This window comes from Charadrius vociferus, unplaced genomic scaffold (genome assembly GCF_000708025.1).
Source record: "Charadrius vociferus isolate BGI_N301 unplaced genomic scaffold, ASM70802v2 scaffold363, whole genome shotgun sequence".
In the NCBI taxonomy this organism is placed as follows: Eukaryota; Metazoa; Chordata; class Aves; order Charadriiformes; family Charadriidae; genus Charadrius; species Charadrius vociferus.
The window spans coordinates 2,829,954-2,855,346 of record NW_009647942.1 but is presented as its reverse complement, the minus strand read 5'-3'; the positions used below and the strand labels follow the sequence as shown (position 1 = coordinate 2,855,346).

The 25,393-nt window shown below is 37.7% G+C and overlaps 1 protein-coding gene across 1 annotated transcript in view; it reads left to right on the top strand.

The window, feature by feature from the left end:
• Positions 1–25,393, top strand: part of KIF21A (kinesin family member 21A) — a 62,455-nt gene that overhangs the window by 5,632 nt on the left and 31,430 nt on the right. Inside the window, exons 4-20 of the mRNA XM_009883227.1 lie at positions 345–479; positions 3,633–3,800; positions 5,657–5,772; positions 10,154–10,349; positions 11,180–11,369; positions 12,745–12,808; positions 13,600–13,803; positions 17,146–17,184; positions 19,597–19,681; positions 19,866–19,983; positions 21,195–21,383; positions 22,323–22,522; positions 22,894–23,001; positions 23,492–23,560; positions 23,671–23,879; positions 24,551–24,704; positions 25,082–25,282. Of these exons, the coding sequence (XP_009881529.1) occupies positions 345–479; positions 3,633–3,800; positions 5,657–5,772; positions 10,154–10,349; positions 11,180–11,369; positions 12,745–12,808; positions 13,600–13,803; positions 17,146–17,184; positions 19,597–19,681; positions 19,866–19,983; positions 21,195–21,383; positions 22,323–22,522; positions 22,894–23,001; positions 23,492–23,560; positions 23,671–23,879; positions 24,551–24,704; positions 25,082–25,282 (2,445 nt within the window). The remainder of the gene's footprint in view (positions 1–344; positions 480–3,632; positions 3,801–5,656; positions 5,773–10,153; positions 10,350–11,179; positions 11,370–12,744; positions 12,809–13,599; positions 13,804–17,145; positions 17,185–19,596; positions 19,682–19,865; positions 19,984–21,194; positions 21,384–22,322; positions 22,523–22,893; positions 23,002–23,491; positions 23,561–23,670; positions 23,880–24,550; positions 24,705–25,081; positions 25,283–25,393) is intronic.

Here is a 25,393-nt window from a genome sequence, read left to right as displayed (position 1 = left end):
AGCTTTTCATGATGACTGATACGATGTAAATTGCCATTGGTAACAGTCTGTGCATTGCAAATCTGAATACAAGTGTTACTGTACCGTACAGTTTTGAACAAAAAGTACAAAAATTGTCCATTTTTGCCACAGGTGAATGGAAGGAAGATTGGTGTGTTACTACTAGGGGTCAGTAAAAAGAGGGGTACAAAGATTTAAGTGTTCAGTCTTCGTGCTTTTGGCATATAGGAACAGCAGTCATAGCAAAGAGAAAAAGCTTATTTGTATCCAAAACAGTAAGATTTACAGGAACACTCTTTATTTAAACTGCAAGCAATGCAATGTAGTTCTTGTCTGTTTTCTAGATGATGCAGTGCTTGAAGCTGGGGGCTTTGTCTCGGACCACTGCAAGCACTCAGATGAATGTTCAGAGCTCACGGTCACATGCCATCTTTACTATACACTTATGTCAAACCAGAGTCTGTCCTGCATTTAACACTGTATGTATCTTTGATGTTATTAAACTTCACTTTAGTAACCATTTTTCAAAATGTGAATATGGTTTTGGCAGTCACTGCTATTTGAATTACACTTAGTAAAGATGCTACAGTCATCATCCTGCTCGATGAATTTGCAAGCACTATAATAATTTGATTTAATCTGTGCATATGTAACCATCCTCTAGCCAGAGGCAACAATAAACTGTAGTCTCTCACATGAACCTGCCCATTCTCCTGTAGCGTTTTCTTCAGTATTTCATTGCAACATACACAAGTAAGAAAGTTAAAATATAATTTGTCTTTAATTGGGGAAGCATTTTTAAGTGTCTCAGTAGTTATTTGGTTTAAGCTTGCAGTCACCTACCTGAAAATGCTTGGATATTCCAGATTAAGTGTTGATATCCAACAAGCAGCAAGTAGAAAAGTATTTGACTCTGAAGTTTAGCATATTTATTTCAAATAGATATATATTTGGGGTTCAGATGTGTTGTTAAGTCCATGCACTTAACCTGAAATTTAAACTATGAATATACACGGGGCTGTTCTGTAGAAGGTTTTTATGTGAATGTTCAGTTGTTAGTTGCTGTTGGTGTATCTTGTAAAGAAGAGAATTGTGAATTAATCCATAAAACTGAAAACTGCAGTAGTTTCAGGGGGACTTAATTTGATTACTCCAAATGTATCAGTATTTTATAAATATTTTAATGAACTCCTAAGTACCTGGCTAGCATTTTTTTACACATAGAAATCACATTTTTAAGCATGTGGAACAGTGAACTGGATTTGTAATGCTTTCTTGGGGGGGCAGGGGTTGCTTTTGTTTTCTTTAACACTACAAAATAATCATTTGCAGGCAAAATGAGGGTCACTCACTGGTCCTTTGTGGTATGTAGACCTGCTTTATACCTGTTACAAACACTTCTTCCCGCTTTCCACGCTGAAGCTGTGGACCTGGTGGTGTGGGCAGCTGTCTGTCTTCTCATTTGGGAGGGGCTGGTGTCACACTCAGATCCCAGACAGGGTACTCGGTCACTGCGTAGTGGCACTGTATGCTCGGAGGTTTTGTTGAAAACTGTCTGAGTAGCTGGAAAGTGGGAGAACTCATCAGGGAGCCTCATTTCCTGTGGGCTGTCAGTACAGCTGTCCACCTGTGCTGGTGCGCTTGCAGCCGTCCCACCAGCTGAGCCACCCGCAGGACTCTTGCCTGGCCCTGCCTGTTTTTTAACAGAAGCTTGTGTTAGTGGAATAGGTGGCCACCTTCTGCCTTGTGTCAAAATGTGTTTTGTTCCTTCTTTTTTAGGAGATATGAGCAAGATAATTTGACTGTCTGGAACAGGACATTGCTAGATCCTGGATCTAGCAAAGAAGAGGACAGTACCCTCTTCTTTCCCTGCAGTATTTAGGAGAGTAGAGATTAGACCTGATGTTGGCCTCTGAATGCTCCCAGAATATAAATTAATATGAGCCCTTATTGGATGGCCGGGAGAGATGCAGCTCAAGTTTCTGTTGTTGCTGCCATCTGTAGACAACAGTTTTGTGAGACTTTTGTTACTAGGGCAACGCAGTTCCAGGGATGACGGTGTGGGCTCTGTGCCTGTCTCTCTGTACATGGTCCCAGTGCCCAGGGTGGGCAGGTAGCCAGGGCTCCAGTGCACAGCCCGCTGCTCTTTGCACTGTGTTCTCACTGTCCATGCTTCTTGGAGGTTTCTGTATGCATGTTTTATTTACTAAATAAGTGAGATACAAAGGAGATGTTAATCGTTACTTTAAAGGCTGGGAAAGAAAGGGTGATCCACCAGCGACTAAATGTCAAAATAGCTGAAAAGGTGTGATAGTCCAGTTTCATGGAAGTGGCACAATTCCTGGTCTCTTCTGAAACTGCTACAAAAGGAGTTCACTTAAAAAGTGTGAAGTGTTTAATTACTGTGAAAACAGTTTGGTCTGCAGCCACACATTTCCCCTTGCAGTAGCCGAGGGAGCTGTGGGCTAGCCGAGTAAGGAGGTAAAGATCATTGCCAAAGAATACCCAAGTGTGTTTTGTTTTGTTTTGTTTTTTTTTTTTTAAAGAAAAAACAAAGCAATCCATACTTACTGTGATAGAATATTCCTAATAAAGCCTGTAGATAAGGCTGTGTGAATATACGTCAAGTATACACACAAGATATGCCTATTACATGCTGCCATGGCAAGTAGGTAGGAACTGCCCTGCAATGGGTGTCTTAGCAGGGCGGCCAGGAGCTGAGTGATTTAAAGATTTTTCTCATTCAGTGTTGCTTCCATGGCAACAGGTCAAACTACACTTGGAGTAAAATACATCTCCACAGTATAAGGTACAGCTACACTAATCGACAGGAAAAAACCTTGCGATTATCTAATGAAAAAGGATCATTTTACTGCTGTACTTCAGGATGTGAAGTGGAAAGAGGCTGAGGGTTCAGTACCTGCCTGTAGCACAGTGTGTTCCTGGGCAGACTCCATGCACTGATGGAAGTGTGCATCAGGTGTTGTTCATCACAACTTACTTGGTGGGGGGAAAGAAAAACTCTTCATTCTCCCTTGTTCCCTCTACTGTCCATATTTCCTGGTCAAGTCAGAAGTGCTGGAGGAATACTGGCTGCTGGAAATACAGACTTAAAAAAATAATTCCTAAAATAAAGCTGAAGAATCATGCCATGGGGAAGTGTGAAATGAAGGTGTCTTCCAGTTATTTGGCAGGCTTATGAACTGCTAATGTAGGAGGGTAATATTATCATTACTTTTTAAAAAATCAATTTCCTTTGACAATTTATAGAAGACTTGCATTCCAGGAGAGGTACACGTTTTGCCCAACTTGCTGATGAGTTTTGTGTTTTTTAATACGTGTATTCTTCCCTGCCTTGAAGCAACTGCAGCCCATATTTAGAAGGAATTGGTATATTGGTATTCATGTGCATCTAGAGCTGGGTCTTCAAGTAATGCTATGTTAGTGGATATGACTAAAATAGAGACAGTTTTATGAGAGATATTGATGTTGTCATAAGAGAATGAGTAATAAGGAAGGAGATGGTCATGACAAATAGGTAGTCTTGTAAATAATTGTTGACTGAACTTTGCAGTAGACAAATGTTAATGTGAAAGATCTTACCAAGCTTTATGGGTTCTTCTTTATTTCAGGATAATGTCACGGATAACAGGATAATATCTGAATCTTCTGAGATGAATGAATTTGAAACTCTTACTGCGAAGTTCCATTTTGTTGATCTAGCAGGATCTGAGAGGTTAAAGCGAACAGGAGCTACAGGGGAAAGGGCAAAAGAAGGCATTTCCATCAACTGTGGACTAGTAAGACTATACAATGTTTCCATAGGCTGTTGGTACCATGTTCTCTTCCTTTGTGGATGACTTGGTTTTAGTAATCCCTAAAGTAGAAATGCATTATGTACAGAACAAGGACTGTAGTGTGAGATGTAGCAGCATATATTGATTCTTACTGGGTTCTGGCTTGCTAACATTTTCTCAGTTATACTAGACCCTGACTAGCAAATTATAGTACTTCTAACTGTGGTGAAATACAATTAGTTACTCTAAACTTTTAAAATATATTGTAGAGAGATTACTTTAACTTTTTCATCTTTATTTTTTATTCTGCCAAGATCCAAACAATTGGAGAACGTTACAAGCAGTTTGCAAGGAGTACAGGCATGTAAAACATGGACAATGAATAAGCTTAATTGATCAATAAATGCTGGTTCTTTGTTATAACTATGAAACATAATGTAAAACAACCCTAATCAAAATACTTCTAAGTAGAAATGCAATTTTTAAATTATAGCATCACTTTGTATTTTTTCTGCTCTGTGTACTGGCTCTCTATGCAGTTTTTTAATGTTCATGTTAAGTGTTTCATTTAATTATGACTACACTGAAAAGTAGAGCTAGTGATTGTCAGGATTTAATTATGACTACACTGAAAAGTAGTGATTGTCAGATGATTGTAGTTTCATGCCTTTGTTTTGAGCTACTTGGCTGTGTGGAGGCTCTGTGCAATTCTCTTTTAAAGACTCAAAAATACATATTTATTTTATATGTGAAAACATGCCCTTTTCCTGATCTACTGTGTAGTACCATAGAGGTATTCTGCAACTAGAACTTTCTTGATGATTCTCCTGCTGTCATGACAGTGTTTATATTCTGTAGATATTCTGGTTATATTATATGGAAGAGAAAGTGAGTTCAGTTCAATTTCATCATTGATTTAAGCACAGAGCCAACACAAATTTGGGGGTTTAAATGAAATAGATGTATCCTTAACAAATAGGATACAAAATGCATGAAGGTGAAAATCAGTGTGATAAAAGTAATATTTTATACGATCACAAAACTTTCATTTACCATGAATTCCAGGCCTCAGCTTTGGGAAACAGATTGAAAGTATTTAAACACCTTTCAAAGCAGTCACAGAATGTGGTGTATATGCAGTTCTTCAACTGCTGGATGCAGTAAGACCGTTTTCAAGCCTATGAACTGGCTGTACAGGGTGCCATCTAGAGGAATGTTCTTTAATTCGGCATATGAATAATCTGAAGTACCTGTGGTTGCACAATAAAAATAATTTTACAGCCAAATGTTAGGTTGTTTATAAACATGAATTAGACCCTTTCTTAGCAATGAAATAGGATACCCATGGGCTACCTAATTTCAAGCCCTAAATGCTTAAATCTTCATCAGAAATTCCTTATTTCATATCTGTAGAGGTAGTAAACTGTTTTTTTATATTTATTCCCTGTATCTTATTCTAAATCTAGCATAAAGCAGTTTGATAAAATTATTTTTAAAAAGAATGTAGCTACTGCTAGAAGTAGAGTTTAGCTTTAATAATAATAGGAAGTAAATGTTTATTATCTGAAGTAGTTCTAACTTTAGTGTGTGACTAACGTATCAATAGACGGTGCACACAAATTGTGCTAAGAGCTTAGCACTTGCAGATACCAGACTGCAAGTCATCTGATTCACTGTTGATAATATGAAAGTTAAGAACTGTCTACTGAAAAATGTAAAAATATTCAGATTTTCTTTTTTCTTATGTTAACTTCCATTTCTTCACAATATTCAGGTCTCAGTTTATAGCTTTTTTTAAAAAATAAAACTGCTCAGGAACTAATTCTAACTTGTGCGTTACGTGATTTGGTGTTTTACAGCTGGCACTTGGCAATGTAATAAGTGCACTGGGAGATAAAAGTAAGAAGGCAACTCATGTACCATACAGAGATTCAAAGCTTACAAGGCTACTTCAAGACTCTCTTGGGGGAAACAGGTATGAAAACTAGAACATTTTATGTATTTCATTGTGAATGAACATGAATGAGTACATAATCCTCAGAAAGTAAAATAAACATTAAACAATGATTTAAAAATAGCCACTCTTTTTGTTGGAGGGAGGTTCTGAAGATAAGTTACTGTTATGATAGAAAATGGTTGCAATGCAAGGAAAAGATTTTAAAGAGGCTTTTTGCATCATTCTTTTCAGTGCTATTATAGCTTTACTAGACATGATGCTTCGAGTTACTTAGAAGTTACCATTTCCAGGACAAGTCCTTTCCATGAAGACATCATTAGCTTATAGACAGCATAAATGGTAAACCTTGCTATTGTGTTACAGCCTTATTAATTATAGCATAGTTTAAACTTCTAATGAGTTTCTTGTTCAGAGAGTATTTTTTGTTACTTTTTTTTTTAATGGTGCTTAATTGTTTGCTTTGAAAGCCATGTGCAGGAGCTTGGAGTCAGCTTACTGCAGACACTGCCATCTTTTGTAAAGGTTGGATATCTCAGGGTATGGTGCATATGTCCAGTTACCTGATGCTGGATTAGAGCCTAATAAAAACAAACTACTGTATCACTAGAATTGTTTGTATGAATCTGTTCTATATACCTACTGCACAGGTAAGGAAGAGAGGCTTTGGCCTCTGGAAGCTTTGTCTAAGCAAATATCAACAAATTTGTTAAAACAGTGCAAATTTTATATTTGTAATGTTAACAGGTACAAATACAACAGGGGGTATATTTGAGTACATTTCAGCAAGTTTCAGCTCTTATTTGTCTATTTAATTCAATATTGCTGACTGCTGTTTTTAGGAGGGCAGGAAGTTTTCTGGGTATTTCACAAAGGAATAGGGAAAAGTAAAAGAGAATTCTTAAATTGTAGCTCTGCTCTTCAGAGGGAGAACTTCAGCAACACGCTGCAGCACTGCAGTGTGAGGAAAAGCAAAGAGCCAGACAAAACAAGTAAAATAAAGGCTAGAATTTTCAGAAGTGCTTAAGGGAGGAAGAAACTTGAGAATTATGAAAAAATTCATCAGCAATCAAGAGCATAGCTCTTCCTGGAAATAAATACAAATAGCATTTCTGGACTAAATTTTATATCACAGTAGCTGATGACCATTTTTTTTCAAACACTTCTAAAATTGCTCTTTTAAAATAATGACTGTAAAATATTTTCCCATTTTATAGCTCCACTGCTCCCCCTCCTGTTCTTCCAGAGAAATAGCAAAGTTTAGTGTACAATATATAGATGGCAAATGCTGTCCCAAAGCATTTACAAGGGTATTTAGATATATTCTCCTGTCTGTTTCTGACTGATGTTAAATTTGTGGACAATCCCTGCCACCACCACCTTTTCTTTATTTATGTGATCATAGAATTGTTTGAGTTGGAGAGGACCTTTAAAGGTCACCTAGTCCAACCCCCCTGCAATGATCAGGGACATCTTCGACTAGACCAGGTTGCTCAGAGCCCTGTCCAACCTGACCTTGAATGTTTCCAGGGATGGGGCATCTACCATCTCTCTGTGAAACACTGGAACAGGTTGCCCAGTGTTTCTCATTGTAAGAAATTTCTTCTTTATATGTAGCCTAAATCTGCCCTCTTTCAGTTTAAAACCATTGCCCCTTGTCCTATCGCAACAGGCCCTGCTAAAAAGTTTGTCCCCATCCTTCTAGCAGGTCCCCTTTAAGTATTGAAAGGCTGCAATAAGGTCTCCCTGGAGCCTTCTCTTCTCCAGGCTGAACAACCCCAGCACTCTCAGCCTGTCCTCATAGGAGAGGTGCTCCAGCCCTCTGATCATTTTTGTGGCCTTCCTCTGGACCTGCTCCATCAGGTCCATGTCTTTCCTGTGCTGAGGGCTCCAGAACTGGATGCAGTACTCCAGGTGGGATCTCACCAGAGCAGAGTAGAGGGGCAGAATCGCCTCCCTTGACCTGTTGGCCACTCTTCTTTTGACGTAGCCCAGGATGCAGCTGACCCTCTGGGCTGCGAGTGCCCATTGTCAGATCATGTCCAGCGTTTCAGCCACTGGGACCCCCCAAGTCCTTCTCCTCATGGCTGGTCTTAATCTCCTCATCCCCCAGCCTGTATTGATACTAGGGGTTGCCCTGACCCAGGTGCAGGACACTGTGCTTGGCCTTGTTAAACCTCATGAGGTTCACAGGGGCTCACTTCTGGAGCTTGTCCAGGTGATATACATGCTGAGACATGTCAAATTAGCAGTTTGCTGTTAATGAAGAGTGATATATCTTAACACAATTTTAATAACTTCTCATCCACACTTTGGCGACCAAAAGGTGTGGGAAAGCTAATAATTAATAAATATGCAGTTTTTTTATGGGAAATCAGTTTATTAGATTTCTGTTAGCCTGTTTCCATAGCATTCCAAATTCCACCCCTGGTATTACATTCACATTATTGTTTCTCTTTTGCAAATACTTGAAATATTTACTGGTAGTGTTTCAGGTTAGATTGCAGTGAGTCCTGAGTTAATGATGATGCAAGCATTGGATCACTGTACTATTTTCACCATAATGCTGATTTTGAATATAATGCTGTAACAGTTCTGAAGCAGCACTTGAATATCAATGTTTCTTGAATTATTCAAATAAGAAAATGGAGTATTTGTCGTTTTGGAAAGGATTTTTATAAGGTATAATATGAAAAATGAAAACTTTAATAACTTCTGGGGGGACCAGTTTAAAGAAGTGGTAAAATAATGAGAGTAAAACAGGTTTTGTTTTGTTTTGTTTTGTTTTTCTTTTTTTAAAAAAAACAAAACAAAACACAAACCCTTGTCCATTATACAATGCAGATAGGAATGTGGAGTTCAAGTTGTTCAGTTTTCAAGACAAGGACCTAGCAGACCCAGTCTTCTGAGATTTAGAAAAGTAATCACATTCTTAATGGAAAGCACAAGTAGTCCTGATGTCAGAATTAAAAATTTGTTTTTCATCTCACATATTCTTATCTCGAGGACTAAAATCCAACAGGTTGGGGAAGTGACACAAAGGTATGCGGGAGGTCTGAGGAAGAATTTCTGAAAGTGAATCTTCCTTGTATTCTCAGGCTAGATACTCTTTCAAGTTTAGTTTCCCAATGTGCGTGGTGAAGGTAATTGTTTGCCTCACAAAGGCTTGAAGGGATTAATTTGTTTGTCTTGGTCTGAAATGATAGAAAATGAAGATCAGAATCTGATCTGCCTAATGCAGATATTGCCTCATTGCTCTGGAGACAGTACACTCTTCCTGATGCAACTGCCTAAGCTTTAACATACAACAGGGAAGCGAATTTCTCCAAACCTGGAGGTGAGGACTCAGTCCATCAAATATAGGTGTTTCCTCCTATCTGTTGAGGATTTGGCCATGTAGGCACCTCCAGAGTATGACCTACAGCTGGAACTCTGGTTCTGGCCTTTCTAGGCTGTTTTTATCTCACGTGAAATGAGAACGTGCTCCAGGGAGAGAGGGGAGGGACCCCGGTTCCACCATCTGCCTGTTGAATGATAAAACCACTTGGTTGGAATGAAGATTTTTCTGCCTTTTTCTGCTTTTGTCCCACTGATTCTTGCTGGTCTGTCTGCTCAATCTTTCATTTGGAGCAGGGAGTTAATGTTCTTACCCTGAATATCCTGTGATGGGATGGCTAGAGGGTGTTGTAGGAACCTGAAAGGAAGATGGTTGTTCATAGCCCTCTTGGGCCCAGAGCTCAGGTCCTGCTGCTTTTTGTGGAAGTGCTCTAAGCAGTGGTGGTATGAAACATGGAATAAATAGTTATAGCCAGATGTACTAAGGGTAAGTATTAGCTTTTGGGCTCCTGTTGGAGAACAGGAGATAATTTGCAGTGGAGAATTTAGGCAGGTTGCATCTTGGTAGAACCTGAGGTAGACAAGAAGTACCTTAGGCAATTGTGTGTTCGTGCATGGACTGCTAAGATGAGCATTCAGGCAACTTTCAGATTAAGTGGGTAGGAACCTCAGGAATTAATGAGAGTAGGCAGTCCTGACTACTGCATGATTCAAATCACCGTCTAGGACTTTACGTTGATCTTAAGCACTTAAATCTCAGTTTACGTATGGTTAGAGAAACTGAATATAATTTGAAAAACATTTCTAGGAACAGCAATTAATTGCTTTTATAATTTCACATGTAGAACAACTAATGATCTAGCATCTCCTATGCTATGCTGGGGTGATACAAGATGTAATGATGCTGAACTTCGGTTGACAGTCTTCTACTGTGAGTTAGAGGAATATTTTCACAGGTGTTATGAAGTCACTATTCTTGTTTCACTTTCTACCTGAAGGCTTGTTAGCTTCTCTCTACTATTTTTGTTCTTGATGTGTACTGCTGACCTGTGTTTGTAATTTGCAGTCAAACACTCATGATAGCGTGTGTGAGCCCTTCAGATCGAGACTTCATGGAAACCTTGAACACATTAAAGTATGCCAACCGGGCACGGAACATCAAGAACAAGGTGATGGTTAATCAGGATAGGGCTAGCCAACAAATAAATGCTTTGCGCAGTGAGATTACACGGCTACAGATGGAACTCATGGAATACAAAACAGTAAGCTTGTCCTCTTAAGACTACTTCTGCTTTAAAATATTTGTAGTTCTACAGCTTGTTTTTCTGTTTGCTACTTCCACTTTAGACACTAAAAAACTCTGAATAGCAGCCTTAACTTAAACAACACTTCCAATTCCAGTGATTACCAAAAGTTGTTAGAAAACTTGGATGGCATCCCCAGAGAAAAGATACATCAGTGAATGCCAATCAGATCAACAGATGCTGCATGCTATTTGCTTTTTGAAAGGCAAAAATTGACCTTGTCTTGCTCAGCAATGAGAAATAGTCACTTCTAAAGCAAAAATGCCCAGAATTTAGATTGGGGCATAAATGAATGTGAACAGTTATTGTGTATTGCTCTTAAAAACTTACCAGACACCTAAAACAATTTGTGTTTTTAAAAATACATTTTAAATTATATAAGCTGAATACTCATACTACACAATGCCCACTTCTTTCTGAAATTTTTAACAAATAATGTGTTCGGCCATAAGTGTGGTTGCCAAACAGTGTCATCCTCATTTGTTATCCTTGAGATAGTATCCTGATTTGACAAAGGAGTCTCTTCTCCTTTCTTAACCTCTTCAAGAGCTTGTATTTCAGACTAAGATGGAGTTACCCAGCAGCCAAAGGCTAAGGTGTTGGCCAGACATCAATGTTTTGAAAACTGTCTACTTATCCATTGTTTTACGCATTTTGAGAGAAGATTATATTTTGCTATGAGTGTCTGTTTGGAATTTCAAGTAATCTGTGGATTGGTTTACCAAGTTAAAAACTTTTCATGTGTAGGCTAGCCTTTAATAGTAATAAAATATATTTACTTTCTTCAGGGTAAAAGGATTATAGACGAAGAAGGTGTCGAAAGCATCAATGACATGTTTCATGAAAATGCGATGCTGCAAACAGAAAACAACAACCTACGTGTTAGAATTAAAGCAATGCAAGAGACTATTGATGCACTGAGAGCCAGAATAACGCAACTTATGAGTGATCAGGCCAACCAAGTGCTAGCTAGAGCAGGTATGCTGCGGGTGAGATGTGTGGGTGTGTAAACGGCTTAAGTTTATGAACTTGAATCAGTTAGTTATTTCTGCTTCATGGGTCCCTTGGAATGAAATGATGCCTTTGCAACAGTAATGTAGGATCTACTTTGGCGGGGATAGGCCCCCATCTAATTCTGTTTCTGGAGACTTCTATTAATAGAAATAGCTTGGTACCCCGATTAGACCATTCATTTAGGACTACGAGCAACATGAAATGTGGAATAATACCTTTGGATAGGAATTACTTGCATGCTTAGCTTTACATGGACTTAAATATTTTGCTTGGGATGAGGACCTGGACACAGATGGGTGAATGTTGGCTTGCTTTTCCCCTCATAGAATAATCAACCAATTGACTTACCATGACTGCATTGTTCTTTTTGTGCACTGTTTGTCAGGTTATTTTTGATTTATGGCATATGCATTGTTAAAAGGTGCCAATATGGAAAACAAACGAGATTTAGATAGAAAAAGTTACTTGTAATAATCCTGATCATATGACAGAGGAACCAAAACCTTAATGCTGCTGAAGGAGGACATATATTTCACAAATCAGACAAGATCATCCAACCTGGCCTTGAACCACTTCCAGGAATGGGGCCTCCAAAACTTCCCTGGGCAACTTGTTCCAGTGCCTCACCACCCTGAGTAAAAAATTTCTTCCTGATATCTATTCTAAATCTACCCTCTTCCAGTTTTAAGCCATTGCCCTCATCCTATCACTACATGCCCTAGTAAAAAGTCCTTCCCCAGCTCTCCTGTAGGCCCCCTTTAGGTACTGGAAGGCGGCAATAAGATCTCCCCGGAGCCTTCTCTTCTCCAGGCTGAACAGCCCCAACTCCCTCAGCCTCTCCTCATAGGAGAGGTGCTCCAGCCCTTGGATCATCCTTGTGGCTCTCTTCTGGACATGCTCCAGCAGGTCCATGTCTGTCTTATGTTGAGGACTCCAGAGCTGGATGCAGTACTCCAGGTGGGGTCTCACGAGAGTGGAGTAAAGGAGCAGAATCACCTCCCTTGACCTGCTGGCCATAGTTCTTCTGATGCAGCCCAGGATATGGTTGGCCTTCTGGGCTGTGATTGCACATTGCTGGCTCATGCTGAGCTTCTGGTCAATCAGCACACCCAGGTCCTTCTCCTCAGGGCTGCTCTCCAGCCATTACCCGCTGAGCCTGTATTTGTGCTTGGGATTGCCCCAACCCAGATGTAGGACCTGTATGTAGCCCATATGACTGTTTCTCTTTCCTGGTACCTTATGCCTAGTAGCTGTATTCAGATATTTATACTGTTACCATCCTTTCTCAATTTTTTTCTCTTCCCCTCATCCTCCCCCCATTTCTCTTTGTCCTTCAAAGGAGAAGGAAATGAAGAAATTAGCAACATGATTCATAATTATATCAAGGAAATTGAAGATCTCAGGTATTTGCATAATACATATTTGAACAATTTTTATTTAAAAAACTAAGATACTAGAAGTGTTAGCACGTAAATACTTCTGCTGTTTTCCTGTGTGGAGATAACTTTAGGACAGTGGTCCTTCAGCTTCTAAGACCATCTGGTGTTGCTCTTGGCTACAAAAAATTAAAATGTTAAAGATGAAGCTGACAATAGAAATGAAAGTAAGATGTTGCATAAAGAATGATGATAACGATATTGTTCCACAAAGGACAGCAAAACTTGGAATTATTGTTTTATAACTTCATAAACTTATATATAAATGGTAGTACTGAGACATTACTTGTTAAAATGTAGTGTTTAAAAAAAAAAAGTATCTGCTTTCTTTTTAAATTAAAAAAGTATTAAATATTTCAGACATTTTTATTTCTCAATTTCTTTTTTTTTTTTTTATGAAACACCTCCAAGCAATAACCTGGCCTATTCTCAGTTAGTGTTAAAGATTTGTGGAGCTTTTATGTAAAGTGTGTATACATACAGCATGTGCAGATATATATATCTATGTGTATTTATACAGACATCTATATTTGTATGTATTCTCTCTAGGGTATATGATATATGTATGATATACATAACCGTTGTGTAAAATAGTCTCATCGAGGGATTTACTGCGCTTGTATTTTGTGAGACTTCACCTTGGTTTGTAGTTTCTTTTTAAATGGAAAGTAATGCATTGCGGTTACGGATGCTAAAGAGTATACATCTCATGCATTAGTAATACTTGTTTATGGTCTACAATTTTTTTTTTTTTTAAGAGCGAAATTATTAGAAAGTGAAGCAGTGAATGAAAATCTTCGACGCAACTTGTCGAGAGCTTCAGCAAGATCCACATACTTTGGTGGACCATCAGCATTTTCTGCTTCTATGCTTTCCTCAGAGAAAGAGACAATGGAAATTCTAGATATAGCCAAGAAAGATCTAGAAAAGCTGAAAAAAAAAGAAAGGAAAAAGAAAAAGAGGTGGTGTATGAATTATAATGCTATTTGTTTTCTCTTTATTAGTAAAGAGGTGTATTTTTTTTAACCACTGAGAATTTAAAGTTCATTTGCTGTTGCTGTGTGGGTTTGGATCCTAAACTGCTGTTCCTTCAAACCCTTTTACATGTTGAAGTTATAGGTGTTTTTCTTTTGCATCTTTTCTTCCAGTGAAGTATGCAATATTTGTAGAATGGATGTTATTGTTGTAATGAATTTTTCTGTGTAATTATGTACAATGGTAAAAGCACAGGTGTTGTCCATAAATTTTGCTATTTTTAAAATGCATCTGAAATTCAACAGAAGTTTTCAAAAACAAAATTCAAACTTTTTTTCTACCATATATCAAAACTGAAAGAGCTTTCTGAAGAAAAGATATTCTGAATACCTGGGAATTCTTTGGTAGCTCTTGGAATGGCTTCTTTTGCTTTATCTTCTGCTTTTGTGAATGTTTCTAATTTGAGGCTTCCTAATTCTCTGCAACATCATGCTTTTGTTGTTTTCTGCTGTCCAACTTCTCATCTACTAAAATGCTCATAGACATTGATATAAATGCCTGTTCAGACAGCAGTTAGTACAGCAAGGATCTGTTTGTGTACTCAGAGACTTTGATTCCATTAGAGATCTTTCCCTTTTCCTTGAAATTTTCCACGCTTCTAATCTATTACTCTTTCTAGTAATGGCCCTTTGGACTTCTTCACGTTAAAACTAAAACAGTATAAGCCTGAAATATAGTTGAAATATAAAGTAGATTTGAGCTAGTGGTGTCTGCAATTTGAGATCCTATATCTAGAAATCCATTCACCACACAAACGTCTGATACTTGTAGGGAACACTCATTTTAATAACTAGTTTCTTCCCTTGCATATCATTTTTTTCAGGAAACTCTTGTACTTTTATGGGGGTTTTGATAGATTTTGTGTCTTATGTTTGCAGGAACTTGAGAGGAGGATGGAAATATCAAATTAAATCAGCATAATGTTCTGGCCTCTATTTAGCCAAACACTTCAATATGTTCTTTAACTGTAAATGCAAGAAAGAAGAGATTTGATGTTGTGTGTTTCAACACGTTTTAAAATCAAGCATGCGTTTAAATACATGCTTAGGTAGAGCCCTGATTGTTAGGTTGGGGCCTGAGTATTAGGTAGCAGACAGGATTGTGACCAAACAACAGATAAAGGTTAATAGATATATTGAGTAATATCTCTTATTGTAGGAGGTGATCACTTTAAAAAAAGATCTAGAAGTTTTACCCTACATACAGTAGTAAGTAAAACACATGGTTGTTAATTGCTCTTTTTTTAATTTTTTTTTTTCTGAAAGAAGCTTCTGCACCAGGACAATAATCTTGTGAATGGGATAGCCAAGTGGTCTGACCCAGAAGCAGGGACTACTTACCATAAACTATTTTTGAGATCAGTTTTTTTTATCCTAGCATTATAAAATTAGAGAACCATAGAAAAATACAAGTTGGAAGAGACTTCTTTATGGTCCAGTCTCCATCTTAAAGTGGGTCTTGTGTTCTATAGAATGGGATTGTACTCTTCAAAGTGCTGGTAAGGTTTGAATCTACCTACTGGTCAATCTGCAGACTGCTTTGTAATAAATATTTGTAAATTTCTTAAAATCTAAGAAGTGTTAGAATTCGAGGGATTATGCATATGGTCATACTTGTTACCTGCGGAGTGCTTCTATCTAATTAATGAAATGCAAAGACTGTGTTCAGGATATGTCACTGTGAATTTTTATTCTATTGAAATTTCAGGAAATGGCAGTGGGTATGCTAACGTATCGCAAAGAGGCAGTTTTCCCTGCAGTTTGGTAGGGATTCTTTGCTCTACTTCTGTCTTCGACAGGCATTTAGCTGCTTTTACTGTACTATTTCTTTTTAGGGTTGCTGTTCTTTTATTGTTGCCTAACTACATTTTCCTATTAAAATGGGACCCATAAGCCTAGTTGCTAGTACTGCCCCATCTGCTACCTTTCCTGATCTGTTTGTTTCCTGGTTAGGGGTCAGTATGATGAAAGGTGCTTCATTTTAAGTACATGCAACTTACCTAAATTGTTGTGAGCTAGCCTGAAGATCTAAGAGCCAGTTTCTGAATGGGCAGTGGGTATGTACTGCTGTATGTCTGTAGCCTTTAATAAGCATCTGACATAAACTTTATCAGAACCAGTTTGCACATTAGTAATGTTTTGGCTACTGAAATACTGACATGCTTGATTCGAGTGTCCCACAGTGTGACCTACTCACCAGAAGCCCCAGACCAAACCTCCCATGTCCCTTTCAATTGTTAGTCAGCCTTATGCACCCGGTAACCTTTTTTGACTGCTGTCTTTTGACTTTCTTAACATTTATTAAACTAAATTAGTGATAAAATTACATGGAGTTCAGCATGTTAGCTCCTAGCTGATACTGAAGGAAGATGGCAGGCAGTATAAGGTGAAAAGGCAGCAAAAGCACTTGCTCATAATGGGAACATGAGGTATATCACTAGTTGTTGAAATTCAAGCCATCTTTACACTGATATGTCATGCAAACAATTCTTTATATCCATGCTTGTTCAAGAGGAAAAAGTACAAGTAAAAATACTAACATTTTGTCCACCTCATTGCTTCTGATGCGTATTTTTTGTTAATTTATTAAAAAATGACAAGCAATCATTGGCATGTACTTTTTGAATCCCAGAAAAATAAACTGAAGTTTTCTGCTTTTTATTTAAAAATAAACAACAAAATCCCAAACAAAAAAATAAATGCAGTTTGAAGATTTTATATGGATTATATTCAGAATATATGATTTAGAATATTAGTACTAAAATTTTCTTATTACTATTTTATATTACAATAAAAATAGTGGATTGTTTTTTTCCTGATATATTCCTGAGGATATATAACTTTGGTTCAATGGCAGTAGTTCTTGCAGTTTTTGGTATTTTACCTGCCAGTTTCAAGTGGCAAAGAGGAGAAAGCTTTTGCAAGAACTAAGTGATTTTTGGAATTCATATTATTAATAACTCTCAAAGTGAAATATGTTGTCTGTATCTAAAACTGCTTCCTTAGTGTAACTTGATTTTACAATTGTTGACAGTGACAGATTAGTTAACCTACAAATGCTTCTTCTTTGTTTTCTATTTACTTTCAAACTGTGCAAAATGTATTGCCTTTTTACTACTTGTTGTCTCTTGATGGTATCTTTTAAAATTTCATTTTAAACTCCACAAGCTCATATATCATTTTTTTACCTTCTTATCACTTTTGCTTTTCACTGTCTGGTTTGTCCTTCATTGGCTTGGCCTTCCAATACTGTACCTCGTGCTTTTGAAGGCTACAGAAACTTGAGGAAAGCAGTCAAGAAGAAAGAAGGTTGGAATATTTCCCAGGTTTTTAATTACCTGTCATTTCAATTAACTGGTTGTCATACATGAAAAGAAGTTGGGCAGATCCATAGATACTTCAAGAGTAGTTCATTTGGCTTTTCAAAATTATTTCCTGTGTTTTGACTTTCAACAAGTGTTTTAACTGGAAGAAACCTCTGTTGTGGAATTGAGGTTGACTCTGGGATTGCACAGTGTTGAGCAAGTGTTTGTGGGGAGGTGGTGCCTTTGGGAATTGCTACAGAATTAAGTAGATTTCTTGCATGGTCTGTATGGAATGAAAGGCAGGAGGAAGGTGCAGTAGCTCATACATGACAGTAATAATTTTGGCGTGCAAGATCAAGAAGGTCTTGGACCTTCACACCTCAGTTAAGTCATTGTCTTTTATTTTTGAAAGCATGTGACTGAATCCTTGACCGTTCCTTCCATTCAGTTTTAGCCAAAGCAGTAGATAAAGTTAATCAGAGAGCAGTTAAGTTGAGGGCTCTAAAAAGAGAAATATACTGTCATAAATGAAAGCAAAGGAGCTTTTATGTTTCAGCTGTCTACTTTGATCCCCCCAAAACCCCATTTAATTCATGCAGATGATGTGAATCCACAGATCAGTAGGACACAAATTAAGCAGTACAGTTCTGCCTGGGAGAGCTGTTAGCTCTCCTTCCTCCTGTCTGCCCCCTTTATCAGGCAGAACAGAAATTCCTTGTAGTGGTAAGCTCTGTGCTGTGTGCAGGCAGAAGGGAAAATCGGGATTTGCTTCAATATGCATGAAGATTGCAGTTAGGATCTGTTATCATTTAGGCTTATTAACCAACATAAAACAGAACACATGGGCTGAATGAGATGAGAATCTGTGGAAATAAGATTGTATGGCTCTGTATTCCCTGTTTGGCATTTTTTTTTCCTGTACAAATCTGGACTTTTTACTTCCAGCCTCCCCAGCTGCTGTGTGGATTCAGATGGTCTAAGCAAAAGCTTTCTGCCTTGCACATGGTCAGCTGTAGCTGGATTTGGTTTCACTGGTGATGAGTGGGGCAGAAGGAACCAATTAGCACTGAACAGGTTAAAAAATAGTATAACAAAAAATTGTGTGTGCACAGAAGCACTTTGTTATGGAACAGGCTCTCTTCAGGGTAGACCTCTGTTTTAAAAGTGGCTTTTAGGTGTCCCTTGCCAAATTATAGTGTCTCGAATCTACTGAACACTTCTTGTCACTGTACTGAGTATTGGATTTGTCTAAGTGTTAAACCTCGAGCCTGAGCTCGTTTTGGTGTCAGTGGAGAAAGATGTGCATTTCTAGTTACCCTGCCTGATCAGTGACAGCACATAACTTGCCAAACTTTTACGCAGCTGAAGTTAGGTGAGGTGGATTCCACATTATGCAATCCTAAACGTTTTTTTGTTATTACCCGCTATGGTGTCTAGCCCTGTTCTATCACAATTTCTCATCTATTGGGGATGGCTTGGATTTTGCACATGGAGTGCTAGAGGGACTGACATTTTGTCCATGACAATTTGCAGAGTGCCATTGATTTTTGAATTTTACATTTGCGTGTGATGTCTCAAATATGTACTTAAAAACGTTAAAACTTGTCCTAATGGCTAATATGCTGAACTTTTAAAACAAAACCACAAAACCCCTGCTGTAATTTGCATAAGCCATCACTACAGTTCAGGTTGTCAAGAGAGGAACGAATAAACAGATACTTGGCTTAAGTAAGTTTTGAACCATAGTCTGTAAAACAACAGCATGGAAATATACTAAAATGTAATCTTAATAGTTTTTTTGTGAGCTGGACAGTTCTATTGCAAAAATTCAGTATTTCTTGACTCTTTTTGGTTTTGTATCAATGCCTATTTTGAGCATTCCCTTGATGTCAAAGTGGATAACTGATCAAGAGTAGTTATAGTATCATAAATTAGGATATTGTTTAAGACTTATACATAAATTTTCAGATGGTTATAAGCACAGTAGCCTCTGTTATAGCTTGAGTGTGTAGTAATATCTGTAATGTATGTTGTACCTGCACACAATGTTCTTTGTTTTGTAAAAGCTGTTCTGGGTACACTGCAACTTCCATGCAAAATGAGTACTGCTGTAGTATATGGAGATGTGTATTCTGATTGGCCTCGTTGTGCAATATGCCCTAAAACAGTGTGCTTGCTAATCATTAATATTATTTTGCAAGCTAAGATTAAGAGTAAGCATTACTTTTTTTATCTGCGGGAGATTGGAAGTTGTGTTTTACCCATGCCCAACACCTGTACTTTTGTCTAACTACACTTTGGTTTTTGTCTTTATTTGGGATTGCAACTTACTGATTTGGGGGATGGGAAGCACATGTGTCATGCTTGGGTTTGCCATTTCAGTTTTAATATTTTGTGTCTGTGCCTCTTCTGCTAGTGTTAAAGAGGATAACACAGATAACGAGCAGGAGAAGAGAGATGAAAAAGGCACTTCGGAGAGAGAGAATAATGAATTGGAAGCTGTAAGTACGAGAAGTGTTTGGCTTATTTGTTCATTGCCTGTTTAAAGATTTACAGTGTTATAGAAAGGAGATTTAAGAATGGGCCAGGTGAATACTGTGGCTTCACAGTGATAGTCACCAAGTGATTGGGAGATGGAAAAGTGTGGGTGTGCTTCAACATCTTTTTATTTTGTACATTTTGTAGGAGGAAATTCAGGAAGTGAGTGATCATGAGGATGAAGAAGAGGAAGATGATGAGGATGAAGACGACATGGAAGTTGTTGAAAGCTCAGATGAATCAGATTCCGACTCTGATGAAAAAGGTGATGTTACTGCAATATTTTGTAGAATTTTACGCATACTATCTGTCATTCCTTGGATTGTGGTAGGCAAGATAGTGTGCTGTCAACCCACTGTCCATAATTGTCTGTGGATTGTATGTCTGTGGATTGTATGTCCAGTGAATTCTTTTTTTGGTTATGCTGCTAAAGCGTGTAATATATAGCTGATCAAGTGTCACTGTACTGGCTTTAAAATTGACCAGAGGCCATCAGATGTATGATAACACATTTCTTAGTTAGAATATCCAAAGTGTAAGGTCTAAGTGCTGAGTTATTTTTATGTCTTGAGAGTAATCACCAAGGTGATAGCTCCCATTCACCTGTTTTGGAAATGGGTAGAATTTAATTTTGAAACGCTGGAAGTCTATCAGCTGCCTTCATTTTTCGGAGGCTGTGTCTTTATGTAGAAATGTTAAGTGCTGGCTTACAAGTGGTATGTGAATTAGGACTGCTAGAGTCAGACACAGCTTCAACAGCAATTCTGTCATGTGAGTCAGGCCAAATGGGCAAACCAAGCTTGTTGGTTCTGTCTTATTTTAGAGTCACGCTACCATTAGCAGGAGTTGCAGAACCTGAAAAAAAATCTTCAACTGAAATCTGTATTCTGGAGCACATAATCTTAAGCCAAAAAAGGATGTAATTGTCTAAAGAAATTAATTAAACATTTCTAAACTTATCATGTGGGTTAGTGCTTTTTCCTTTTACTTTTCTTATTCCTTTCACAATTCCACTTCCACGATTCCTCTCTTCTTGGAATTTTGACTGTATTTTTCTAAGAGCTAGAAAAAGGAAAGCCTCCCCTTGGAGTCTTCCAGCAGTCAAGTTTTCCTTTTATAATCTGCTGGGTTTATGAATGACAGTTACTCTCCAGCCCTGAGATGTGAGTGAAGTCTCACAGCCCGTGCATATTGCTGATGTTAAGATTTAAATGTGAGGAATTACAACATACAGGTAAATGTGATCCAATGAGAGATATCTTTCCCTGTTCTAGAATGGGGGGAGTGTTTAAGGAGGAGAATGAATTGCAGATAATAGTTTCACTTGCTACTTTGTGCTTTGTGTAGAATTCTCCTATGCACCACTTACATGTTAGAAAATGACCCTAATGTTGCAGGGGTTATCTATAGTTATGTGATCCTCGCGGTTACTTTAACAGAAGTCTTAACTTTTAAATTCTCAAATCTTTATTTTAGAAAATTATCAAGCTGATTTGGCAAATATCACCTGTGAAATAGCTATTAAGCAGAAACTGATAGATGAGCTAGAGAACAGCCAGCGAAGGTTGCAGACGCTGAAAAAACAATATGAAGAGAAACTAATGATGCTACAACATAAGATTCGAGACACTCAGCTTGAAAGAGATCAAGTTCTTCAGAACTTGGGTAAGAAGTGCAAAATCATTTAAATATAGATGTTGTATAAGATATTAAAATTGAAATGTTTGCTACTTCCCTCACTTCCTTTTTCAAATGTCATGTTTTCTGCAATTTCTCATAAGTAGGCTTGTACCCATAATGCCAATGAATTACACTATACTTACCTAGTTTCTACCAGAATTGAGGTGTTTTTTTTTTTTAACAAAGATGCTGCTACTAACAGGTATTTAGTTTGGTTGAATAAACATTTTCAGTTTTCTAGGAGCTCTTATTTTAACATAGTTCCTGAATTAAAAGTACTTTGCCACTCGTTTCTGTCCCCTTTTGATTTGCATAAAAATAAGAACTAGGATCAGTGGCCTTGCAGAGGTGTTTTACTGACAAAACTTTTTTTGAACATGTAATCATATTGAGATGAATAACTAACTCTGGTTCAGAAAGTCCTAAGCCACAAATAGTTGAACTTGGGGAGGGTACTGGGGGGAGTGTTTTGTTTGTTTCTTTTTTTTTTTTTTTAAATATACTGTATGTGCTTTATAGTTATATACTTTATATGCTTTTGCTGTTCCCTTATTGTTCCTTAGACCTTCCTGTTTGATTAGTGCTGGAAAAGGGATACTGGGCTTGATGGCTCTTGGGACTGTTGTTATGATCTTGGTGCACATATCTGTGAACAAGCATGTATGTATCTGTGTCTCCATGTACTCAGATATTTGTCTAGTGCAAAAAAATCAGAAGGAAAGTGCTAATACTTGATCTCTTATCCAAGAAGACAGATAAGGTGGAAAGTTCGAAGCAGTGCAGGTGACAGGAGTTAAAGCCAAATGAAAATTTTCAAAGATATTACAGATAATGCTATAAAAGCAGACGAAGCAGTCATTTGCTGTGACTAGCAAAGTGAAAATATCCTGAACAAAAGCAGATTAAGAACTCCTTTGGTTCTAGGTTCTGTAGAGACCTATTCAGAAGAAAAGGCCAAAAAAATCAAGTCGGAATATGAAAAGAAACTCCAAGCCATGAATAAAGAACTGCAGAGGCTTCAAACAGCGCAAAAGGAACATGCACGATTGCTTAAAAATCAGTCTCAATATGAAAAGCAACTGAAGAAATTGCAGCAGGAGGTAACAGAGATGAAGAAAACCAAGGTATGTTTCAGTATATTGAAGTGCTGTACAATGAGTGTTTTACTGAAAAATGGGTTGAAAACTCTTTTGTTGCTGTCAGCTGCTCAAAATTCTGAAAACATAAATCTGTGAAGACTAGGTTATTCCTGGGGGAGAGGCGTGGCTTTTAGGCTTAGTGAACAGGAATTACAGTATCAAACATTAAGAAGCTTGCGCTGCTTACTGGCTGTTATTCAGCACGGAGTGAAGAAGACACATTAGATGGAGGGGATAAATTGCTAAAAGCATGTAATATACTGGAAGATGGCAATTTGAAGAAGAAACTATATGAGTGTGGGCAGGGAACAGCACTTGACTGTAAACAGTTTTTCTAAGTGATGACCTCTTTACAGGTTCGCTTGATGAAACAAATGAAAGAAGAGCAGGAGAAAGCTAGAATGACTGAATCTAGAAGAAACAGAGAGATTGCACAGCTTAAAAAGGAGCAACGCAAACGAGAGGTGATTGACATATAAAGAACTTTCATTTGGAATAAGCATGTATCATTATGAAGTGCATCTGCTTGCAGGCACACACCATGTGTATATACATTCACCGAGGCAGGCACGTACCTGTATATTTTCACCAGTAGAAATGCACATAATTTGGTTTGACTTCTTTCATAATTGAGTTCCTAGCTTCAGATAAGTACAATAGAAAATAGAAGGCTTATTGAATATGTATATCAGTATTATTTTGTTAGTGAATCTTCACAAAACTGTTGCTACTACCTTGCCTGCCTGCAAGTGTTCTTTTTGATAGAGAATTGATATATTGAAGCACTTATTTTCATTCTGCATTACAGAAAGTAAGAAACAATTGTGACTTAACCTCTTGATGTCACAACAGTTTTGCAAACTTGTATTAATGTGTAAAGGTCTTTTTTATACAATACAGTCCTTGTAGCAGATAACAGAAAAAATATCATGTGCTGCTTGCATTTTTTTACAGCATCAGCTCAAGCTTCTGGAAGCTCAGAAAAGAAATCAAGAAGTTATATTACGTCGCAAAACTGAAGAGGTATTGTGGTAAAACAGTAATGCATCTTTGAAAACAGAATGATTTTGTGTCGCTGTAACTTAGAGTGCAGTTTTGGGGAGAGGTAATCGTATCTCTACACTCTATTTCAGGTTACAGCCCTTCGTCGGCAAGTGAGGCCTCTGTCTGATAAAGTGGCAGGAAAAGTAAGTCGGAAGCTGAGCCTGCCTGAGCATCCCATACAGGAAGCAAGTTCTAGCTCATCAGTCGAGCATGATGGCTCAAGAACAGCAGCACAGAAGATGAGAATTCCTGTTGCAAGGGTTCAAGCATTATCTGTAACTGCAACAAATGGAACAGGGTAAGGATTAAAATTGTTTAGTACTCTTGAAAGAACTGAAAATTGCATGGACTTTCTAGCAGATAATCTTGTGATGATATATATTCTAGTAGTTGTTATTTTTCAAACTGCTGTCATGTAATGCTCATAAAATCGGCATTTTGCCATTATCAAATGCAATTTGAGCTTTGCGGGTTTAAGACAATATGGAATAACATAAAATGGCATTAAAGAACAAGTCTCACACACCCCAAAATTTCAAAATTCGGTTAATCTGTTCCTAAAGAGAAATTCCCTTAGTAGTCCAATGTCTGCAGTGTTTCTTAAGTGTTTAAAAAAAAAAAAAAAAAATCTTGTGGCAAAACACAATTTAATGTATTAAGTTTACTGGTGATCTTCCACTGTGGTTTGAAACAGATCCCCTTTTTAAGTAGTGAACAACTCTTAAGTGGCATTCAGTTGCAATGGTGCATCATACAAGATGCCACAGTGTTTGATAGTTGCTTTTCAAATCCAGTATATTAGAATGCAGTAGAGTTCAGGGCTGGGTGCAGGTAGTTGCCTGGTGCAATGAAAAACTACAAGAAATTGAGTTGTCCATGAAAATTATTCTGAGCTGATCATTTCCACATCCAAACGTGTAATTGGACTACTTTACACTTAACTGTATGTTTCTCTTGAATTTATCACAGAAAGAAATACCAGCGGAAAACGGTGACAAGCAGAGTTTACTCCTCAAAGGCAGCCAGGATGAAGTGGCAGTTACTTGAACGCAGAGTCACTGATATCATTATGCAGAGGATGACCATTTCCAATATGGAGGCAGATATGAACAGGTTACTTACGGTGGGTGATCTACTACACACTGTTGGTGGTATCATCATATTAAATAGAGCGCAGTGCATTTACGTTTTCTGTAAATTAACTGCTGTTATGGTGGCATAGGCAAAGTGATTGGAATCCATTGCAGTCAATGAAGATGTTCCAAACAACTCCAGTGAGCATTTGGACCATGGGATTGCTGTGCTTGGAAAGAAATAAAAATCACATTAATGGAAACATGGGCAAATATATTAATATATTCCCCTGTATAACTTTATCCTGTAGAAATCATGATATGTTAAAGTATAACATGGAAAGGAAAACAGAACAAAAAGGTGCTTAAACGCCCTAAGTGTTTACTAACTCATTTTTATGTAATATAATGTCTTTGGGGAAAATAGCAACGTGAAGAACTTACAAAAAGGAGAGAAAAGCTTTCAAAGAAAAGGGAGAAGCTCATCAAGGATGGTGGTGGCAGTGAAGCAGAAAGAAATGTCCAAAACATAAATGAAGAGATGGAATCACTAACTGCAAACATAGACTACATTAATGACAGCATTTCTGACTGCCAAGCAAACATTATGCAGATGGAAGAAGCAAAGGTAGGTCAAATATTAACGCAAAAATGGTAAAATGGAGAAAAGAAAAAAACTGCGTTAGCCTTGAAAATGTTCTAATTTAGAAATTAGTTTTGTTTTGGCTATATAACTATT